Here is a 23727-nt window from a genome sequence, read left to right on the forward strand (position 1 = left end):
GTTATTTGGTTATCTGTGGTTCAACAAAATCTTGAAAAGCCATTAGAACTTTGCAGATCAAAACTGCCCCCCTCCCCAAGCCATGCCAAACTAAAAACTTAGGAGGACGTATTTCAGCCAGAGGGATACTGCCCTCTGGGCCCGGGTCTTGATTATGTACATCAGGTTGGTTGCCTCAGCCATAATAAAATTACCAACTTGGCATTTGTTTGTAAGAAAAATAAATATATTTAAGAAAGTATAGGTTGGGCTTAGGACTTTCAGTTAATATACTGGTCTCATTCTCGTTTCCTCCAAATTATTTAATGCTACAATTGAAACCGTCACTATCTACGGACCTTCTCTATCCACAGAACATCCCGATACTCCTGACTTTTCATTTGAATGGAGAGTTATGTTTTAATGAATAAACAATTTGTTGCACTTGTTGGAAAAACCTCCCCTTGAGACAGGTTTTATGGCAAGGTGCGGAATCTGTTTTTAAATTATTAAAATAGATCAATGACACTAGAAAGTAAATTCAAAAATAAATGGAACAAAATGCACTAGTGTAACTTGAATTTCAGAATTCTATTCAGAAAGGAATTTTATACAGAAATTTTCTGGTATCATCATCTGAAAGACAAGCATTCAGTAAATTACATTAAAGTTCTGGGTATCAGTGAAAAATGAGAAAAGGAATGAAGTGGGAGAGATTTAGTGTTATGAATAAGCCTGAATAACTGTATAAAAATGAAACCAAAGTCATCTTCACTATGTATGTGAAAAACTGCTTCAAAGACTTTATCTGCCATGCCAAAATGGTGTTCACAAACTTGGTGTACATGCATTTTCTATTCCTCTGCTCTGGTGAAATTATTGTTAATTCTTACCTAGAGGATTTGCACCAATAAATACATTTTCAAAATTCATCTTCGGCATGTAAGACAAGGACTGTATGTAATTTCTTGCCTGGAAGAAAACAAAACGTATTATTAAACTATGTTTCTTCATTATTGCAAGTTTTTTTGTAGACCTGTTTTTTTTACTTTGATTTCATCTGATTTTAGTTATTTTAATCACTATCTACCTTTATCTTCTCATTTACATAATCAGCATGATAATGATACTATAAATAAGGGGTCCCCCAACCCCTGGGCCACTACCAGGCCATGGCCTATTTGAAACTGGGCCGCATGAACTGTGCATGTAGACACATGCACGCTGGCCCGCTGCTTGTGTGGCCCAGTTCCCCTCTCCTCCCCAGCTGGATCGCCAAGCCACAAAGGATGAGGACCGCTGCTATAAATAAAGGCTAGAATTTGGGTCTTATGCACTGCATAAGCAATATTTGTGATATGTTAGAAAATAGCAATGGCACATCTTAGATGGTTGAACACTGATCCAATGCAGCAGAGTAACATCTGCACGGGACAAGGTTACCAATTAAATGGGAGGTATACAATTGTACTAAGAATAGAAAAAAAATGTGTGACTTACATCAATTTAGATTTGCTTCTGGTTACATCTTCACTGAACTAAGTAACTTGCCTATACGTAAAGCTTCTTGTGAAGACAGTTTGAAAACCTCAGTTGGTATAAAGTACTGTACAGCTTTTGAAAGTTTTTGGGAAATACTTGTTCACAGCACCTTTCTCTAATATTTTACAATTTGTACAGATTTGTTATTGGTTTTCTAGTACTAAAACTTTAGTGGATTGGGACAAGATTTTACTTGAAGCATTAACTTACTAGTATGAGCTTCCTTAAAAGTGCCTTAATAATCATCACATAGTGAGTATCAAAAACATCTTTTCCATTATCCACACTAAAGAATTGTTTCCTTTAAAAATATAGACAGTTCCCTATGTATTATCCTTTAAATACATTGTAAAGATAATTTTGTTTTAACTGTACCTACTACTGGAACACGAAATGTTAGAATTACATGGAGAGAAGTGGAGGAACCAGATCCTCAGATAAGTAAGTACTTTTAGATTTGGAGTAGATTGCTATAAATCGCTTTATGATGCTTTAATTTTGGATGCCCTTGAAAAGTTAAAAAATATCAAAGTGAATAAAATAAGCTCTAAACTGCAGACCAATGTGCACATCCTCCTAAGATCTCACCTCATGGCTGGGCATCCTGTTAATGAGATATGCAGGGGGTGTCCCCGTCAGACGCATGATTTGCTGAAGCTGGTTAATATCTTAAAATGCCTTGTCAAGGGCTTTGTTACGATTTCAACAACAGTGTCAATGCTCAAATTAGCTTTCACTCTTTTACTACATAATAGAATGCCTTGAGGGTACAGCATCTAAGAAACTTTCCTATAGATATAAACTTTCAAACCAAACATGCAATATTAGAAAGCACAAAAATACTAGTTTGTCAGTGAATAAAGGAAATCTGATTTAGTATCAACTAAAGCAAGTGTGCACAAGTGACTAGCAAAAAAAGTACACATTAGTCTACTTAATTCCATATACCACATTTCATTCTAAATCACAACTTGCCTGTATAGGGAACAAAGAAAAGAGCTTTTAACCAATGCATGATATTGTAAATACCGAACTAAACTAAGGGAAACCAGATTTTTCAATTTCAGAATGGTACTACAATTTATCATCCTTTTGAAAATCTAGTATTAACTTTCTCTAGGAAAATATACTATTATCATATTTTTGTTTAAAGATCATCTTTTTAAGGAGAAACTTCCTGACAGTTAGAACAATTAACCAGTGGAACAACCTGCCTCCAGAAGTGGTGAATGCTCCAACACTGGAAGTTTTTAGGAAGAGATTTGACAGTCATTTGTCTGAAATGGTATAGGGTTTCCTGCCTAAGCAGGGGGTTGGACTCGATGACCTCCAAGGTCCCTTCCAACTTCATTATTATTATTATTATTATTATTATTATTGTTGTTGTTGTTGTTGTTATTATTTTAGACAGCCAATAAATATTTTGCCTTTAGGCAGAAGCTCCATTCCTTAACTTTTATGGCAGATATATATATATATATATATATCTTTATCTGCAAGAAGTCAGATTAGCATGTTTTCTTTTTCTTTTTTATTACTCACTCATTGCTGAATTTTTGTTATCAAACTGCAAGTCACATGGGAAGAGACAGGCAACTTGCTTTCTCCCAGATAAGACAAGCATAGACAAGAGGCTGTTATTTGATGCAATTAATTAGAAAGGGAATTGAAGCAACAGTTGGAAAGTATAGGGATTCTATTTTCTCCTCCTTTGGACAACTAGTATAACTGAACAATTCTGGGGGGAAAATCAACCAAAGAATAAGGTCTTAGCCTTGATATTGCCAAGTCCCACACTAACAAGTAATGCAAATTAAGGCAACTAGTAATTAACAATCAAGATCTCATATCGTTAGCCATATAAAAAGTGAGTATGAAGAGGAAAAATTATCCTTTGTCTTAACCAGGCATAGGAAAATACCATGATATTCTTCTAAGACGTTACTAATACTGACGACAACAGCAAGACTCATCTATTCTCAAGGATCAGTTGAGCTACAGAAAAAATTGGCTTCCCTATCTCTGAAACACAGATTCCAGGTTAGAGGGCCAGAATTTTTAATTGTTCGGAGAACATGTTGCTCTTCAGTATTATCATTTATTTATTCCCAGAAAATCAATCCCTTATACATTTAATAAATCTTATACTTTGTATATGTTAACGTTACCTTTACAGATCCGTATGTCACACTAGTTATTGAAACCAATGACTAGGCCAGGGGTCTTCAAATTTGGCCCTTTTATGACTTGTGGACTTCAGCTCCCAGAATTCCTCAGCCAGTGTGTCTGGCTGAGGAATTCTGGGAGTTGAAGTCCACAAGTCATAAAAGGGCCAAGTTTCAAGACCTCTGGACTAGGCTAACCAAAATTTTTATCTCAATTATTTATTTGAAAGATGTTTCAGATAATAGGCTGCTATTTATCAGTGTGCTATGCTCTTTAACAACATTTTGAACTATTCAGCATGCTGTTTCCTGAGACCTTGAGTTGGCAACTAGCAGAGCAAAACTCAGCATGCATAAAGGAGTTGATATGACACTTGCAATCAATGAAGCTGTAAGGGGAAAAAACCCTGTTACCTGAAAAGTAGACCCTGATTTCCAAGCTGTCAAGCACAAAGACAAGTATTTTTGATTACATAACATACAGGGAAAATTAGTTTTCATGCTTTTACCAAACTGAAGCACATGCTTTTCAGATTACACAACATACAGGGAAAATTAGTTTTCATCCTTTTACCAAACTGAAGCACAGCTATTTTCCCTTTTCTCAATAAGTACCGTATTTTCCGGCGTATAAGACGACTTTCTAAAGCATGCAAATCGGCTCCGAACTCAGGGCTCGTCTTATACGGCGAGTCATCTTATACGCTGGAAAATACGGTAGTTTCCGGCATATAAGATGACTTTCTAAGCATGCAAATCGGCTCCGAAGTCGGGGGTTGTCTTATACGCCGAATCGTCTTATACGTCGGAAAATATGGTAGGTTCTTCTAAATCTCTCCAGGATTAGAATTTTGACTGCATAGTTTTCTTGAAACAAAGTTACTGAACCTGTCTTACTTTCACCTGCTAAAATAGTAAATGTATTTACTTATTTATATTTCAGATTTGTTAAACGCTCATCTCCCTTGAAGTTCTTGAGCATTATTCTTTTTACCGTCTACAGTATTTCCTTTATGTTCATTCAGAATTTTTTTTAAAAAATCAGAGTTATTTTATACATCAACATCACATATACATTCCTCTTTTATTAATTCTTCCTAGACCTCATGAATTAAACATTTTTCAATTTTTATGAGCCTAATTTCAGGAAAACACTTTGGATCAAATGATACATGCATTTTTTCTAAAAATGTACTCATTCCTACCATTGATGTACTCATTCCTACCATTTCATTAATTAAATTATATTAAAAATCTACACATATATTAAAAATCTACACATATAGAAAGTACATACTGCATATGTACTTTAATTCTGCTTACAAAAAAGACTAGAATAATTAGACAGCAATTTTATAACTCCATGCTTTTTACTCTAAATGGATTATGCAATCTGAAGCACCGTTAGATGAGGTAACATTCAGATTTTTCAGCAAAGGTCATGCCAACAAGGAATTATTTTGCAAATGCATGAAGAACACTCCCAAGTTTGGTGTGTGAAAGTTGGTCTGAAACAAGTAATAACTGCAATTCAAGTACTTCATTTCATGGATTGTTAAAGTCTGTGACAATACAAATACAAGTTACAAAGACCAACCTCTAAAAAATGCACAATCCATTTAATAGAGAGGGTATACTGTGTTATCAAGTCCAATGGCTTATTGGTAGAAATTTTGGTTGATGGTGCAAAAACTAGATTCTTCCTAGCTAGAGAGCTAGATTTTCCTGAACAAATGTAGGGCATGCATGGAAATAGGAGAAAGAAAAGGATTCCCGTTTTAGAGTTTGCATGTGCAGTATTGCATATAGTTTCTCAATAGCATGCATAAAAATGGCTATACAGTACTAATAACATATAATAAAGTATATTTAATGTTTAGTTAAGCCTAATATAGCCTGCAGAGAAACAAAAAATGAATAATATGAGGAACTAGATAACTGAAAAACAATACAGAGGAAGAACAGTGAAACATCAAGATGCCTATAGAAATAAAGAAAGAAGGAAAAAAGCCAAAAAAAAAAAAAAAACCAGACAATTTTCATGACAGCAAAGAAAAGAAAAGAAATCCACATAAGGGAGTCATTACAATCAAATTTTAAACTCACAGACTCTGAAGAGATTTTCTTCAAAAGCTCAGGGCCTGGGGTTCCAACGAGTCTCAAAATGAGCTTCAACTGATCAATATCTAACAATGGACCATAAAGGAAAATTCTGGGACAAATAAAATGAAAAAGCAGCAGCCCAATAAAATAAAAGGGGAAAAGTTCAACCAAATAATTATAAGCAAAATTAGCATACCTCCTATGTATAAATACATATCCCAAATATAGCTACCCTGCCCCCTGGAAATTCTATAGTCAAATATATCTAAGTAATAAAGAGCACTGGAATTAACATATGGAGGTGGTCACTCATCAAAGCAATGCAATTTCATGAAATCAGTCTCATGAATGTGTGACTTTTTTCTATAAGCTGTTATTTTCCTGTTCATGAAAGTAATATATAGTTTTGAATACAATAGCCATAATGTAGAATACAAATCTAGCTGACATAATTAGGTTTTTGTCTAAAGGATTAAAAAAATGACAAGAGTATAGCTGAAGTTCAAAGATCAAGCAATCACTGAGTTCTGTAAAGCAGTTTTATTAGCCATCAAAGTATTTCCAAGTTATTTTAGTTTTCCCCCCACCTCAAACCATTTCCTAACGCAATTTACTTTTGCAATACCTAATCTATATACTGAAGACTGAAATGGTTTTAAGTTAAATGTACATAGCTCAAAGTCATTAGCAAGATGAAGATTCAGTGTCAGATACAAAAACTGAGGTGTTACTCATTGTAATTATTATTTACTTTTAAAGCCTATGTTAAGTAGCATTTTGAGACTATTTAATATGTTGTTGTTAATTGCGAAGTCATGTCCGACCCATCGCGACCCCATGGACAACGTTCCTCCAGGCCTTCCTGTCCTCTATCATCTTCTGGAGTCCATTTAAGTTCACGCCTACTGCTTCAGTGACTCCATCCAGTCACCTCATTCTCTGTCATCCCCGTCTTCTATTGCCCTCAATCTTTCCTAGCATTAGGGCCTTCTTCATTGAGTCCTTCATTAGATGGCCAAAGTATTTGAGTTTCAACTTCACGATCTAGCCTTCTAAAGAGCAGTCGGGATTGATTTCTTCTAGGACTGACCGGTTTGAACGCCTTGCAGTCCAGGGGACTCGCAGGAGTCTTCTCCAGCATCATTATTTAATATAGAACATTTTTTTAATATAGAATGTTTTTTTCTTATTGCCCACTAATTCAATGATCTCTCTCAGTTGACAGTTTATCCCAAACCAGTGGATTATTTGTATTACAAATATATTATCCAAAACTAGTAAGATAAATGTCAAGACAATAGATATTTGAAACAGGAAGAATTTCAGCTTCTTGAATTTATCTTATATTCTTGAACTTTATCTTATAAAAGTTGTGATTTACATTACTAAATAAAATTATTCTTATTTATTTATTAAATTTATATAAATTTAATAAATAAATAAATAAATTTGGCCATAGAGATACAAAGCTTTAATTCTTATCAATAAAATGCTGTATGTGTAATATCAAACAAACAAAACCAAGTGATCTAAATATCTTGCTTCCTCTAGGATAAATGCTAAATGGTTTACATTATTTGAGAAATAATTTGAAAAATGAAGTTAGATATTACATGTTCTCGAAACTATTTTATTTATCGTATTCAAATTATTTTTCTCCATTACCTATGTACAATACATATTTCTAAGAGAATTGAAGGTATGTAAGTCAGTAACTGATGGACATTTTGTATAAGCAGTAAAATACTGAAATAGTATTATTTGTAACTGATCAAAAGAATCATTTGTGATCAGCTGCAGAAGAAAATTCTTATGCAGAATTATAACTTTGACATGGTAAGACGGCTTAATTACATTCTGGAAATGATGTCACAATTGCCGATAGGCTCACCTTTGCAGTCAGATTAAAAGAAAAGATAAGAGTAATCTACAACTGCAGTGAAGACAACTTGGATTCTGAAGTATGGAAGAAGTTGACCACTTAGAAGAAGGCAATGACAAAACATTTCTGTATTGTTGACATAAAAACTACATGGATATAAATGAAACATTTAGACAGACCAGGATGCCAAATAATTGGTGTGCTACTCCACTAATCCATTTCTTAGAAGGCATCCCTCTAAATTACTGGCAAATAATGTCAAACTTTTATAAGGACATAATCAGATCAATGGCGGAAGAGGTCAATCACAGTTGGTACCAGAACTGAAAGAGAAGTTTTTTTATTTTGCTAGGGTGCATAGTACTGAAGCTTGAAATATGAAGCAGGAACCAGGCAAAAATTAGGCTGTCAAAATGAACATGAGGGGCAAGTGAAATGTTACTTCATTTTTATATGGAAGAATACAGTTATGCATGGAGAAAAACATAAATGAATAATCAGATTTCAGAAAAGGCAGAGAGATGAATGAACAAATAGGTATCATAAGATGGTCAACAAAAACAATGGACAGATATTTACCTTTCTCTATTGATAACAGTAAAACTCTTTATTATTATGCAAAATGTGGAATATAACATAGTTAACCAATGTGGAATATAATATAGCTAACCAATGTTTCAAAATACCTGATTATTCTTCTTTGGAGCAGCTACAATGAACAAGAAGGTATTGTTAAAAATCAAGTTAGAAGAAACAGGTTTGTTTGGGTAGCAAATGGAGAGACAAAGTGTGCATTTTATCCCTATATCTGTTTAGTTTTTACAATTAATCTTTTATAATAATGGAAGACATGATAGAATCAAATCTGAATTTTAAAACATGGACAATTTGAGATACACAAATAGTATCATTTTATTACTCAGAATAAAGAATGCTCAGAAGAGCAACAAAAGTTACATCAATTAACATACTTAGCAAACTAACAAACGATGGTAAAGAAATAAGGGGACAGATATCTTTATTTTCTTAGGCTCAAGAATAGATGAACAATAGCATGCTGAAGAAGGAAACAGAAGATTAATCCTGGAGAGGGAGGCAATGAGAATCTTAGACAAGATGATGATTGATAAAGGAAAACTTAAGAGAAAGGTTTTCATTTAATTACTATACAGTTAATGACCAGCAAGGTAAAACAACAATAGCCAAAAAAAAACAGAGTAAGTGAATCAGTCTTATATGACTCAAAGAGTGTGACTTAATGGAACATAAAATATAAAATAGAACTTTACAAATCTTCATAATGTCCCTACTTCAGGATTAAGACATGTCAAAGCAATGAGGAATAGTTAAAGCAACAATTTTATGCTGGAAACTACCACAACTTTGAAAATAGGACACTGGGGAAAGAGAAAGACAGACTGCAAGAAAAACAATCAATTAGTCCTGTTTCCTTGAGACAATAACCAAGAAGCATACACTCACTATGAATGGATAATGCACTAGGAAAGCCTTGGTAGGGTTGAGAATAGTAGAAGGCAATGGATAAAGTAGATGAAGTGGTCACTGAAATGTCATTGAAAGAGTTACCAATTACGGTCAGGCAAAGATGGGCGGCATTTGTCCATATAATCATCAAGGTCCCAATTCTATGACACCTAAGTAAGTAATTAGCAGAAATAAAAATAAAATAAGAAGAATCTATCCAAAACAAAGTTTATTAAAAGAAAGACATGCAAATAGCAGTAAGACTCATCTTTAAGGCCCGAGAAGTCCCACAACTGAAGCTTGCCAAAATCATCAGCAATGAATTGTGTAAAAGCCAAATATCTTATTCAGATAAAGCAAACTGTTGATCTATAACCAAAGTGAGTAATCAATAAGCAAATACCAAGACAAAATAATATTTTTAAAGTATTATATTTTGAAAAGTTTTAATAACTTAGAATATTTTCATAATATAAATTATGTGCCAATATAGACAATTTCCTTGTAATACTTTATGAGAAAAGAAGAATTTAAATTCAGGTCTAGTTCACACATCACACTTAGACATGTTGAAGTGTGCATGACTTGGGCTTAATGTGTGACATTTGAAACCACCGTAATAATTTGTAAATCCCAGTTTATGGTCACCATAACTATGCTCAATAAATCATATGTTAGAAGAGTTTACTACAATGTGCAAACACAGCTTAAAAGTTCACCTCAACTAAATTAATCACACACTTCCCAGAATACAACTTCACAATTGAAATATTACATTGAATGGGGTCAGGGTAGAAGAAGGAATATTTAAAGTTTATCCATCAATTTATAACCTTAGATTTTACTCAACACAAACTTTGACTGAACATATTAATATGCTTAAATTTAAGTACCCAATCTTCTTCTAAATTTTTGAAACATGTAATCCAGATTTGTATAGCAAATATTAACCAACTGCATCTACACAACTTAATTTTTTTTAATAAAATGATATAATAGTAAAATCTAATATAAATTAAATTTAAAGAAAGAAAACATAGAGAACTGGTGCTTTGATGATCATATAAATTTAAAACAGCCACATCCATTAAACAGACTTCAAAAGGCCTCAGAGGGTTAACTGTACCTGCGAATCAGGCCTTAAAAGCTAGGCAATAAAAGTTTCTTACAAATTATGGATTCTCACTGCATTTATTTATGGTGATGGCCATAGCATTCTTACCGTGCTAAGTGTGTGTCATATGCATCTTTAAGATGTCCATATAATTCCCCGAAAAAACAGGGAATTGAAAGAACTGGTACCATTCCCTATTCACCCTTGTTGCAGCTTATTCAAGAAAAATACATACTGATAGTATAGTGTGTGTCTTTATACTACAAAAAAGGCACAAAAAATAGAACACATATTATATAAAAATATACTTAGCTACTAAGATGTTTTTAATGTAAGTCTTCAAAATAAAAATAAATGCTTTCTACTTTTTTTTATACTTGAAGGGCATTAAAACAGAAGAAATGAAAGAGAGACCGAATACCAAGTAATAGATAAACCCATTTTATCTCTGAATTAATGGGATATAATTAAAATTTGAGAAGCCTAGTATTCTCTTTAGGAAGACATTATTTTTGAAACATTAAGACTAAAGAGGACTATGCTTTTATTTAACTAAAAAGCAAAGTGTATATTTTAGTATTTGAAGAATATCCAAAGAACAATATTCAGTATAAGCTATCATGGTTCCGATTCTAAAACCAACAAAATCACAACTCCGAGGCTAGAGGTTTCCTCAAAGAACATGTTTATTGTTACAAAATATCGGCATGATCAAAAGTGAAGCCAAGTCTGAAATTCCCTCCAAAGAGTTACACTATTACAAAGTCAAACTTCCCATCCCAGTGCTATGCAATCAGCTACATTCTCCCATAGAATAATTTGGCAGACTTTCTAACTAAATGCCCAACCCACTAAGCTATCTGATGGAATGACCTTGGTTCCTACCTTGGCACCCCCTCCCTTTCTTGTGGCAACCTAGAACAAGCAAGATGGCTTCAGCCAGGTTCATTGTAAAGTTGACATAAGCATTATATTGTTATTCACATAATATTCCCCTAAAGGTAAAGGTATAGGATTCCCCTATCTAGTCGTGTCTGATTCTAGGGGGCTGTGCTCATCTCCATTTCTTAGCTGAGGGAGCCAGCATTGTTCAAAGACATTTCCATGATCATGTAGCCAGCATGACTTTATACTGCTGAGGCACATGGAACACTGTTACCTTCCTAACAAATATTCCCATACATATGTATTTTTCTTAATGTAACTGGATGTTCTTAATGATTAATTTCTATGGCAATAATGCATTTTGTATTCTGAGCCACAGTTAAATACCAGGCCACAACAATTCATTTCGAATACATACAAAAAAAAGCTTTCTTTAAAAGAGAATGAAGTAATTTTCCTAAATCAAGATTGACAAAATAGCTCTGCAATAATTTGTACAAGAAGGAATTCAATATCATAGCTTCATATTAATTAATATGTCCTTCCCAGTTCAACCTGTTGTTTTATTTTACTTATAGATGCTTCTAAAGGATACGGTCTGTACCAGGGAACAGTGTTCTTCCAGTCAAAAGTTCAGCCATAATGCATCCAACTGACCAAATATCAACTGAGGATAAAACAAATCAAGTTAAAAGGAAATTAATAGTTACAAATCTCAACAGAAATATTCTACTGCTAAAAAAATCCATACAATCTGCATGTGGTTGTTAAGAATTAATGAAAAAGAAAACTAATGTTGTAAAACTAAAAGAAAGTGATGGGATTAATGAAGATGATCCAATATACACAGACACACACACAGACACACAAAGAGAGGGAGGGAGAGGTGGGGGAAAGAAAGACACACACACACATAGAGAGAAGTATTTGTGTAAGTTTAATTATGAATGAAAGTTATAAAACATATATCAGAAAGTATGAACTGGTACCATTTAGACTATACTATATGGGTACAAAAATAATACTATGAAAACTATTAATTAAGCTGAATGTAACATTATGACTTTTGATTATGGCAATAATAAAAAAAATCAGACATGAGTTCTGGAAACTCAGAGCATTCTGAAAACATAAGCTGTGTACAACAGCAGGACTTTGCATGGTTCTTAATATGGAATGAGAAGGGTTTGTCAGAGGAAATAATTTTTCATTTTATTTAATGTAATGGGAATAAGAAGTGCATGTGGCAAAACAAGAAGAGAGAGGGTCAAGAATGAAAAGGTGATGATAAACCCTGGATAGAATATAAATCTGAGTAAATGGTACAAAAATGTATATGGAAGTAGTCTGGTAATATGTCAGATTACAAAATGTGTCAGATTACAAAACCAATACTTGAAGAAAGAATTAATAAGTTGAAAGGAAGAGCAAGTTTAAGAAAATGATGGTTGGATAAAGGCTGAAGAATTCCTCAAAGCCAGTCAGTAAGTTTACAGAACAAAAGACTGTTTGAAATAGTATATAGTCCAGAAATGTATAGTAAATACTGTGGGTGTGAACTAAATTTTATCTTCCTTTTCTTTTCTTCTGTATCCTGCTTTTAATTTCTTTTGCTTACGACTTCTTACTCCTTTCCTGGGCTTTGCATAATATCTATTCACCTCAAAATGGAATACAGTGGTGGTAATGTATGGTATGAAACAACTGCAATAAGTATCTAATACTAAAAGAATTAACTAGCATGGGAACATAAAACATCTTGCAAATATACTGTAATATATAAGAATTGGTAAGTTTGGGTGAAGAACTGTTAAATAGTTCCAAAAATAACCGAATTATACTGTAAGAATTATACACTGTTTATTAGGTTGGATCTGGACAACTGTATTATGGAGCACAACCCGTGCTATTTGATTCTTAGTAAGAGTTTAGGGTAATGAAACCTCATACCTGTTTGATTGTAATGCATCCAGTTCAGCATGATCTCAGGAGCTCTGTACCACCTGGTCGCTACATATCCTGTCATTTCATCATCTGTATGCCGTGCCAACCCAAAATCCAAAATCTGTAAAACAAGAAAAACAGACTAATATTGACAGAATTAAAAAAGAATGTGAGCAAGAGAAGCAAAAAAAAAAAAAAAGGTGAGACAGAAGCACACTTCTTTTCTAACAAGCTATACCAGGGAGAAGTCCGAGATTAAGCTGACAGAAAGAAATGAAAATTTTAAAATACAACAGATATCAAGTATTTATAATACATATGAGACAGTGTAAGCACAACAATAGTAACACTATATCATATTAACATGATTCAAGAATGATTGAATTATACTCCAAAAGAACATTATGGACATATATACATATGTACCTATACTTCACTATCATGGTCTTGACCTATAAGATTAGACATGCTTACTTTCCATAAACAAGATGGTATACTAATTCTAAGTTACCTTCAACTCACAGTCTTCATTCACAGCTAGGTTACTAGGTTTTAAATCCTAAAATAAAAAGAGAAAAAGAGAATCAGCTCCGCCATATTAAAATAGCTGTTCAAAACCAAGCAATTAAATACAGTCACATCTTATTTGTAATAATTTCTACAACCTGTACTATATTGTATTAACAGCAACAAATGTTATACAAAAATATATGACATTATCCATTAAAATAAGCCATTTACAAACAATACTGCATTTACTATAAAAAATTATCAAAGACATACTGCACTATCAGAGAAAATAAGTGAGAAAGGTGCATAGAATCAACACGGTAACAAGGCTGGATGTATAATGTCTTCCTTTATATGGATATGTTTAATTATTTTCATTTATAAAATTTCAATATTTTGTCTTCTAGGAGAACTATACTATATACTATAAATACTGTATGCTTTAGTAATTCAATAATACTTACTCGGTGTATTATATCAGCAGAATGGATATACTAAAAGATAAAAGTTTTAATATTAGATTTAGGGCATTATTTTCAATTTATTTATGATAAAATATGTTTTTCCTATGCCATTTAATACAGCATTCATGATTTAGTAATTGTACTTTTTCTGGCCTGCTCTGAGCTTCTTTCCATAGGAAAGCAAATATTTGCAACTAGAAATTTTTAAAAATGCCTACATGAACAACAATAACGTAATGTAAGATTTTCATTCTTTAATCATTTCTTGTTACATCTTGATTCAAAATATCCATGTGCAAAGTGCCTTGGAATTTGAGCAATTAGATAATCTTATCAACACCAACAAATTTTAAGGGAATGTCTGGCACTTTGGGCAGGTTTCAATAAAATGAAAGTTGATTAAAGATATGCTAACTAACCCTGTCTATGTACGTTTTGGAAAGTCAAATTCTCTTACCCCAATTCCATCTTAATGTAACTGGTTCCTGTTTGTGTTTTGGAGTTATCATAACTACTACTAAACCGCAGAGACTGTGAGTTCTGGTCCCATTTTAGACACAAAGGTGGCTTTGGGCCTGTCACTCTCTTTTAGCCCTAGTAAGAAGACAATGGCAAATGCTTCTGAAAAATTGCCAAAATTAAAAAAAACAAAAAACCCTGCACAGACTTGTCCAGGCAGTCACCAGGAGTCAACACAGACTTACTGGCACCAAAAGAAAAAAGAAAAGAAGCTGCTGAGATGAGCAAATCAGTTATGGTTTATTTGACTGATTTTGTTGTTGTTTTCATTCCATTTTTTTCCCATTAGTTTCTAGTTTCCACAAAAACAAATGGGCAAAGTCAAGATTTATCCACATACAAAAATATGTTTAAAATATCCCTCAATTTGTACACCAATATCAAAATATATATTCAATTTATATCCCATTGGACAATATAAAAACATGTTTTCCTCTAGGACTGCCCATTTTGTTAACCAAAACAATGAGCTGAATTTTGGCTTTGCATAATATAGTTCAATTAGGCCACTTTTTCTCTGGGCCAATATAGGACATTTCCCAACTCTGTGTTTCCTTCCTGGAGTAACTACAGTCAAACAGGAATCACATGATGGGCAGTGCCAATAAAAAAAAATGTAGACCGTTATTTCCTGAACTCATTTTATAGGAGGTTAGGGAGAAAAACTGTTCCTGATTTAATAAAATGGTTGAGGAAATATTACTACTGGCTACATTATAAAATTATGTTTTTCATGCCTGTTGGAGATCTTTCCTGTCTTTCTACCGAGACAACAAGGAGTGGGGGGGTGGGGAGGCAGTACTTTATGATGCTATCTACAGCATGATCTCTTCTCCTTTAGGTAGTTTTTATACATTTGAAGGGATTAGGTGAAGACTTTTATGCCTCTTCCTTCAAGTGTCAAAAACAGTCTCCTTTTCCTCATATCATATAAGAATATAGCACATGCAGAACAAGCAAATTAAAAAATGTCATGAACTAAGAACATTAATGTCTCTAACTATGATGTAGAGCCAAAGCTGAGCCAATTCAAGTTCAGTTGTGCAAGAAGCAGAGCCAATCCAATAGTTGTGCAACACATTTTTGCTTCCATCTCAAAATTCAGAAAGGACAAACGTTTTTCAAATCCATTTAATAATTCAGGAGAGCAAAAATGCAACACTGCCTTTGCCTGAATACAATTTTCGCCTCTATAGATCTCTTTAAAGGAGAAAGTAAGTTTACAGAGGAGTTACTATAATTATAAAACTGGAAATACCTTCAAACCCCGAAGAATTTGATAGATGAGAAACTGTACATGGTCATCTGTGAGTTTCTGACATTTTACAATATTATTCAAATCTGCTCCCATGAGATGGGTTACAAGATATCTGGAAAACAGAAGTCAAGCCAAAATATTACTTCGTTGTAAGACACCTAAACAAATATGAAAATGACCCTGACCTGATGTAACCTCCCCATCACAAGTCCCATCCCAAGCCTCTCACTGATGACTCACACCTGACCCATCACAAGATCCTCACTTGATACACCCACACCTGAAGTCCTTATAAATAGAAGAACACTGAGCTCTATTGAAGATGTTACCTAGCCTGGTAATGAAACGTTCAGAAACCAACCCACAAGCTCGGAGAATGAACCTTCACCCTCAAATATAAATACCTATGCAAAAATATCCCGAAGAATGCTTCATAGAAATCATTGACTTGAGTGAACTATCTTTCTTTGAGGTATTAAAGCAGCCATCTCTTTCTTGGAAGACTGTCTCCAGTTGTTTGCATTTACATGCACAAGCAATACTTTCCCTGAAACTATACGCAAAGCATTGGCATGTGCACACATAAGCACAGACTACCAGAAACAACCTTCAAAGCAGACTTGAAGCCTTCCAGAGAACATGGCTGCTTTAATATTTGAAAAGGGAAGTTTTGCCTATGTTAAATTTCTTTGCAAAGCATCCTTTTCAAATGCTTTGCACAACTCAATTCAGCATTTCTGAGATTAAAGAAACATAAGCAGAGCCACTTAAAATCATTAATTATAAACAGTATTGTAGTATAATCCAAGACATGTAACAATGTTTTACTTATCTATTAATCACCGTCTTCACCAAATTTGGAAGAAGTACTCCAACAGTAAAGTGGACCCTTCATTACCTGAACTACAAATCCATTGACATCAATAGCAAAACATAAAATTAATTTTGTCAAACTCCAGCTCAGTATACTCAGAAAAGTTAATTTCATCACAATTTTTTTCACAGAGAACTCTGTTATTTTACAGAAATATAATTTTTGATGTATTTTGTAAGTACATAATCAGCACCATAATCCATTTAATCCAAAAATATGAGATTTATACATGTATAAAATTGCATTTACGTAATTTTGTGTGTTATTATTTGGGAGATGTATCTAAAATATTCAAGATTATTCCTTTCAAATGGAAACAGGATAATAAAAGCAAAGGCTGTTTCATATAGGTTCTGACTTGTAGGTTATAAATGTGAGAAGATAAAGACATCTCATGACACTCTCCCTCTGTGTTTACAGAACTTTTATTATGAACTAGAGCAGGGGTAGGCAACTTGGCTCTTTTATGACTGGTGGACTTCAACTCCCAGAATTCCTGAGCCAGCATGGCTGGCTCAGGAATTCTGGGAGTTGAAGTCCACCAGTCATAAAAGAGCCAAGTTGCCAACCCCTGAACCTGAGGTTAGATTCCACTCATATAATCTATTTACTTGCCCAGGGATTCACATGCACTCCTCCTTCCATGCAACCCATCCATCCACTGCAGCCATAATCAACCACTTCCCAGAGAAATCATAATAAGAAAATAAGATTTTTCAGAAGTTAATTGTTCTTCGTAACTATGAATCAAGGAGATATTTAGAATGATTCAGTTTTTTTATTTCTCTGAAGAAATGTAAAAAGGTTGTACAGTACAGGCTATATGAAACATTTAGTCATATTAGTATCTATTAACAAAATCCATCTAAATGAACTTATTAAAACAAGGAGCCTGTCTCAACGTGCCTTTGAAAACTGTTACGTACAAGTTTTACAAGTTTTAAACTCAACTCTTTAAAATGTTTGTCACTTCATAATCCACTATCTCTCATCACACAGCTACAAGTACACGAGTCCTTTAATGCAAAACGATGGAACAGGCAAACCTTAAAATTCAACAATAAAATCAAGAAACTATATTCTTCCCTGTTATCAGACATTTTGCTCAGCTTTCCTTTTTCTAAGTCCTTCCTGCCCCTGCCTTTCCCCCAAAAGAAAAGTAGTCAATTCTGCTTCAGAAAGTAACTGCAAATATTTTTTGCCAACATCTCTGTTATTTGAATTATAAAGCTAAACTTTAAACTGGTATACAACTTGCAGAAGCAAACACAACGCTTATTAATATGAGAGAGAGAGAGAGAGATGGAGGGAGGGAGGGAGGAGAGAGATAAATGATAGCATACAAATGGAGAACTTCACAAAATTCTGCATGCGCTTATCCTATATTACAAGTTATTCAAATACTTAAAATCAATTTATGTATGAGATGGCTTAGAAACTATTGTTATCACATGTACAGCAATTTCTAGTATTTTAATCTTTCTTTTGATGTGAATATACTAACCAATTATATATTCTATGATTCTGATAAATACTGACTGGGTGCAACACATCATATTAAGTTATGACTTTGGGAGAAGAGGCCACAAATTCTAGAGCAGTGATAGTGAACCTTTTAGAGACCGAGTGCCCAAACTGCAACCCAAAACCCACTTATGTATCGTCGGGTGCGGTTGGGCGTGGCCCATTGGGTGGGTGTGGCCATTGGGTGGGCATGATCCATTGGGTGGATGTGGCTGCGGTGGTAACGGCAGACTGGGTGGGACTAAAAAGTTCAATCAATCAATTCCAACTTTGCGAGATCTTTTTTTCCCGCAAGTTGAAATTGATTGAACCTTTTTTTTTTTTTTGCACACGGTGGCGGAGGCCTAAAGCGAAAAGGTTTTATAAAATTCAGCTGAAGGCCTAGGACTGGGGCAACGGTGCGCGTGCCCACAGAGAGAGCTCTGCGTGCCACCTGTGGCACGCGTTCCATAGTTTCGCCACCACGGTTCTAGAGTGTTTAAACATGTAGGCTAAAGTTGCTGCCTGAACCTCTCTTCCTCTGCCTAGTCAGAGACAGGTGCTTGTTCAGTAGAGTGGGAATATTGTCTATTAGGATTTTAACAGTATCCTGCAGGACTCCAATCTAGGTACATACACTGTGAGAGTAATTGGGCCATTTTTTTACAACCTGGTTAGAGGATCTGGAGTGTGATCTTGCAGGCTTCAAGTCTGGGCACCATGCTCCAGGATATATCTCTGCGCAAGGCAGGTGGAATAGAGCATGGTCTTATAACACTTTGGCTTGATCTTGCAGGCAATCATGGTGTACATGCCACAGGCTGATTTCATTACAGGTGAGAAATGCATAATGGCTGTCCTTGAGTATGAACTGCTGTTAGAGTTCATTCCGAGGCTGCTTAGCTGTGCCAAGCGCAGTGACCAGATTTTATGTGATTGTTGAGGTTAAACCCAGGCAAATGATATGGTGGAAGGGGAACAGCAGTAGCTATCTTGAAGAAAGCGTGCAGATTTCCAGGGTTATGTGGGATTGGACAGTCTTATATTTCTGATTGAAAAGCATCATTTTGCATTTGATTTTTGGCTGTTTGTTTCTAATTTTTTGTAAGATTTTTTGTTTTATAAGATTGCAGAGTTCCACTATTGTGCTGTCTGGTATTTAGATTACAATTTTATTATTAGGGATAAGTGATATATATTTTTTTTTTGCCTAGTCCTGGCCCCAATAAAATAATTGCTTTGGTTTGGAGGAACCAACATGAGCTTGTTTATCTTAGGGGGGGAGGACACAATACCATCAGTGTGAGAACTTCTGTACTAAACTATAAACCATAATTCACAAATTGCAACAGCTGAGTTTAAACAACACATAAAATCAAAATATATGAGTGACTCAGGCCACCTTATCTATGATTTTACTATTTCCTCAGAGAACATATAGTGTGAAGCAGTCCTTATGTTATTTTTCATTCCAAATGCAAGATTTGATGTCAATGCATACACACTTCTACAGCAACAAAACTGAGGCAGGTATAGAATGTAAACTATTCATGTCCTCAGATGCATACTCCCACTCACATTTGCCCCATTAACTCTCCTCACATGCAGGAAAGTTTTCACCAAATTACAAATTTAATCCAATATAAAGGCTATAAATTTTGGATTAGTGTTTTTAAATATATAAAGTATATATGTTACAAAGTTTTGAACTGTTGCTTACACATCATTGAACTCTTCAAATGTCTTCGCAGGTGAGAATACATCTAGAAGTCCAATAACCTGTAAAGAGGGGGAAAATATTCTTAACTAAGCATACGCATTAATCCATTTTTTCCAATCCATTTCCCCCAACTGAAGTATATTTATTATCCTAATCCAGAGTGCCTGCTATGTAAACACATGATTTAAAGCATCAAATCCTGCTTTATTTTCATTCTTCTAAGTTGCCATGAATGTTATGCTTCAATTTGTACCCCAAAAATGGCCACACTGTAGTAAAGAAACTAAAGAGTAATTTTATACTTGGGCAGGACTTCTACTGGTACCCAACGTGCATTGCAAAATAAAAATAATCGTGTATGGAGACGTATTGACAAACCCTGGCGAAGGACAATTCATTACTTCCTACACAAAATGGTGACTTTATGGTGATCTATCCAACTTGCATTAGATATCACTGCATTAGTTCTAAGTGACCAAAATTCAGTGCTTTGGGATGTTATGAATACAGCTTTGAAGGCCTAAATCAGAGGGGCTTACATTCATCTCAATGCAGTCTTTATCATGAAGGCTTATTTGTTGGAAATGCCATAACAAATAAAAATGTTACCATATATGGTATACGTACAAAATGATCAAAAGTACTGGAAACAAATTCATTAAAATATCCAGAAAATTCTGAAAGTAAAAATTGATTCAAATATTTGATTAAGTATGATTCAGAATCATACTGAAATGCATTGCAATTTATTATGCTGACAGTAGCAAGAAATCAATCTGGCACAATCTTACCAACAATACAAAACCAAAAGACTAAAATTGGAGAATACAGAATATGGCATTTTTATGACAATTTTTTTTCCCCAAAAAACAGCAGTTTTGGTTTTTGGCAAAACCATGACCATAGCAAACCAATGGTTCACTTAATGACCAAGGCATTCACTTAATAACCAATGTATTTGTTTAACACCCCCCAAAATGATGTAAAATCAGGTTGCTCACATGACTGACCTGTTTTATGACTTATGACTGTAATGGGCAGGTTCCACTACGATTGTAACTCGAGGACTACGAGTATCTGGGACTGGAACTTTAGCTATAAGCAATGCGGTTGTGAACCGCAACATCATGTAACCACGTTGCTTAGCAACAGCAATCTTGGCAAAGTTTATTATTATTTTTTTTTGCAGAACCATGCTAAAGAAAACTAATATAGACATCTTGGGGCTTGCTATAACTCATCGCTATCATGCTAAATATGCTGTGATTATTGATTGTTGCTATTATTAATTGCATTTAATAAAACCAATATTATACAAGTAGTCATCGACTTATGACCAGATTCTCAGAGCCAGAAAAAGGTACTTAAAAACAGATTCAAAGATCTCACGGCCAACCTCCCTGCAGTTGTGTAACTGCATTTTCGGCACTTGAACCAATAAGATGCAACCCCCCCCCCTGAAATTAATGACTGTGGGGCAAACATATTAGGAAATTGCTAGTTATGTTAGGAGACTTTGAAGGTTTTTTGAGACTTTTATAAATTTATGGGAATTTTAATTACTGTGGGCCAAACATTAAAAAAAAATACTGAAAGTGCTAGAGCTATGTCATGCTTCTTTGATTTGATTTGGAGAAAGTACTTTGGAACGTGCAGAAGTGTGAACAGAGCACTAGCTTGTGACTCATAAAGCAGCTGCATCTCTTTTCAGGACCACATATGCCAAATTATGGAAGCTTCTCTTACAGTGATAATGACATTTCCACTCCCACATGTTCTGTAGTGATTGTTCTGAAGTGTTTACAGTTGTAATATCCATCCATCCATCCAATATCCAATCCAATTTACATGTGAAAACTTTTCATTGACATCAGAAGTAGTATTAAAAAGTAATGGAATTTTACTGAAAGACCTTCCTAAATATTCAATGTTAACAATAGAAACAGTGATTAAAAAACAGATTTTTTTTTTTAAAAAAAACTATAGCTAGTTACCAAAAGCTAGATAACAATGGTACGCAACAGTCATATACCATGGCAAAAGTGTGCTGGAAAAAAAACCTAGTTCTCAATTAGGCTCCTGAATGCTTATTGGGGAAAGGTTAAGCAAACTTCTAGGGTGAGTTCCAAGCTCTAATTTTTCACTAAGGTAGGCCTGTCCTTAATGAGATAGATAGATAGATAAATAGATAGATAGATAGATAGATAGATAGATAGATAGATAGATAGATAGATAGACAGATACACACATATACATATACACTGAGGTTTTCGCAAGTGTTTGTATGTAGGTCTTTGGTTATTCGGGTTTTCTCCCGTGTAAAATTGGAAGTGTCTTGGCGACATTTTGACGAAGTCCCATTTGTCATCTTCAGGCTGGTGTTTTCGGCTTCGTGCTTCTAGGAGCATGAAGCCAAAAACACCAGCCTGAAGATGACGAATGGGACTTCGTCGAAATGTCGCCAAGACACTTCCAATTTTATGCGAGAGAAAACCCGAATAACCAAAGACCTACCTACCTACATACATACATACATATATATAATATGAAAATATAGCCTTTTAAAGTTTAATGTTTTGCCGTCAATATATTTCAGTAATAATTTCTTCATACACAATTACAGTTACAAACTACCAGTCTTCGCTACATTCAGTGCTCGATCATTATCTGCAGAAGAATGAAATCTGATAGTCCTTGAATAATAGCAATAGCACTTATATATGCTTCATAGTGCTTTATAGCACTCTCTGGTATCAAACTCAATTTCACTGAGGGCCGCATCAGCATTGCGGTTGCCCTCGGGGGGGCCGGGTGGGTGCGGCCTACTGGGTGGGCATGGCCAGCTCTACATCGTTCGCGTCAAGGGTGCCTGTGGGGGCCTGGGCAGGAGTGGGACAGATCTGAGGGTCTCTGGCAGAAGGGGGTGGGACCGGGGCAAGCACCAAGGCATGGTCCATTTCTTCATTCCTCACAAAGGGTGACACCTCCCCAGCATGCACCCAGGGGCGGGGACAACATGGCAGGGGCTGGTTCCTCGCTGTTTCTGGATGGCCTTGTGGAGCTAAGACTGAATGCGTTTCAGCATAGATGATCACCACAAAATTGTACATTGACTCCTGGCCATCCTGGGCCAAGGCAGCGGGGGCCATTCCCTCACTGTTTCCAGGATGGCTTTGCAGGCCACATGAAACCACTTTGCGGGCCGCATCCGGCCCCCTGGGCCTTGTGTTTGACATGTCTGCTCTAAGTGGTTTACAGTCAGCATATTGCCCCCAACAATCTGGGTCCTTTTTACTGACTTGGAAGGATGGAAGGCTGAGTCAACCTTGAGCCTGCTGAGATTCGAACAGCTAAAATGCTGGCAGTCAGCAATAGCCTGCAGTACTGCATTATAACCACTGCACCGCCACAGCTCTGAACACCTTGAGCCAGTCAGAATCAAATTCCTAGCAATGGGCAAAATCAGCCTGCAATACTGTATACTAATCACTGGGCCACCATGGCTCAGTATAAAAATATATTATTTAGAAACAAGACACAATGCAATAGGAACTATAGTTTGAACTGTTATGCTCAAAGAGTTGACAATCGAATCATAAAGCCTCATCTGCATAATTTTGTATCGGTGTTCCTAGCATTAAAGAGAAATTAGGAGAAGCTTCCATAGAACAACTTTTCCACACTTTCAGTATTTACTAATATGTCTGAAGAAGTATTTTCATTAAAAGCAGATTAGCTGTACTAAATTTGTACTTCAAAAATCTCCATCAGTTTAATCCT

General features: G+C 35.0%; 1 protein-coding gene across 3 annotated transcripts in view; it reads right to left on the reverse strand.

The window, feature by feature from the left end:
- Positions 1-23727, reverse strand: part of MAPK14 (mitogen-activated protein kinase 14) — a 39179-nt gene that overhangs the window by 7042 nt on the left and 8410 nt on the right. For 2 of the 3 annotated variants that reach the window (XM_039323283.1, XM_039323284.1), the window contains exons 3-10: positions 19948-20006; positions 15851-15962; positions 14074-14103; positions 13611-13658; positions 13106-13220; positions 11751-11822; positions 5793-5872; positions 873-951 (exon numbers count right to left, since the gene is read on the reverse strand). In XM_039323283.1, the coding sequence (XP_039179217.1) occupies positions 873-951; positions 5793-5872; positions 11751-11822; positions 13106-13220; positions 13611-13658; positions 14074-14103; positions 15851-15962; positions 19948-20006 (595 nt within the window). Of the gene's footprint in view, positions 1-872; positions 952-2109; positions 2190-5792; positions 5873-11750; positions 11823-13105; positions 13221-13610; positions 13659-14073; positions 14104-15850; positions 15963-19947; positions 20007-23727 lie in introns of all 3 variants that reach the window. The other variant, XM_039323282.1, reaches the window with a different exon arrangement.

The sequence above is a fragment of the Crotalus tigris genome, unplaced genomic scaffold (assembly GCF_016545835.1).
Source record: "Crotalus tigris isolate CLP2741 ecotype Arizona unplaced genomic scaffold, ASM1654583v1 scf7180000024167.7108832, whole genome shotgun sequence".
NCBI lineage: Eukaryota > Metazoa > Chordata > Lepidosauria > Squamata > Viperidae > Crotalus > Crotalus tigris.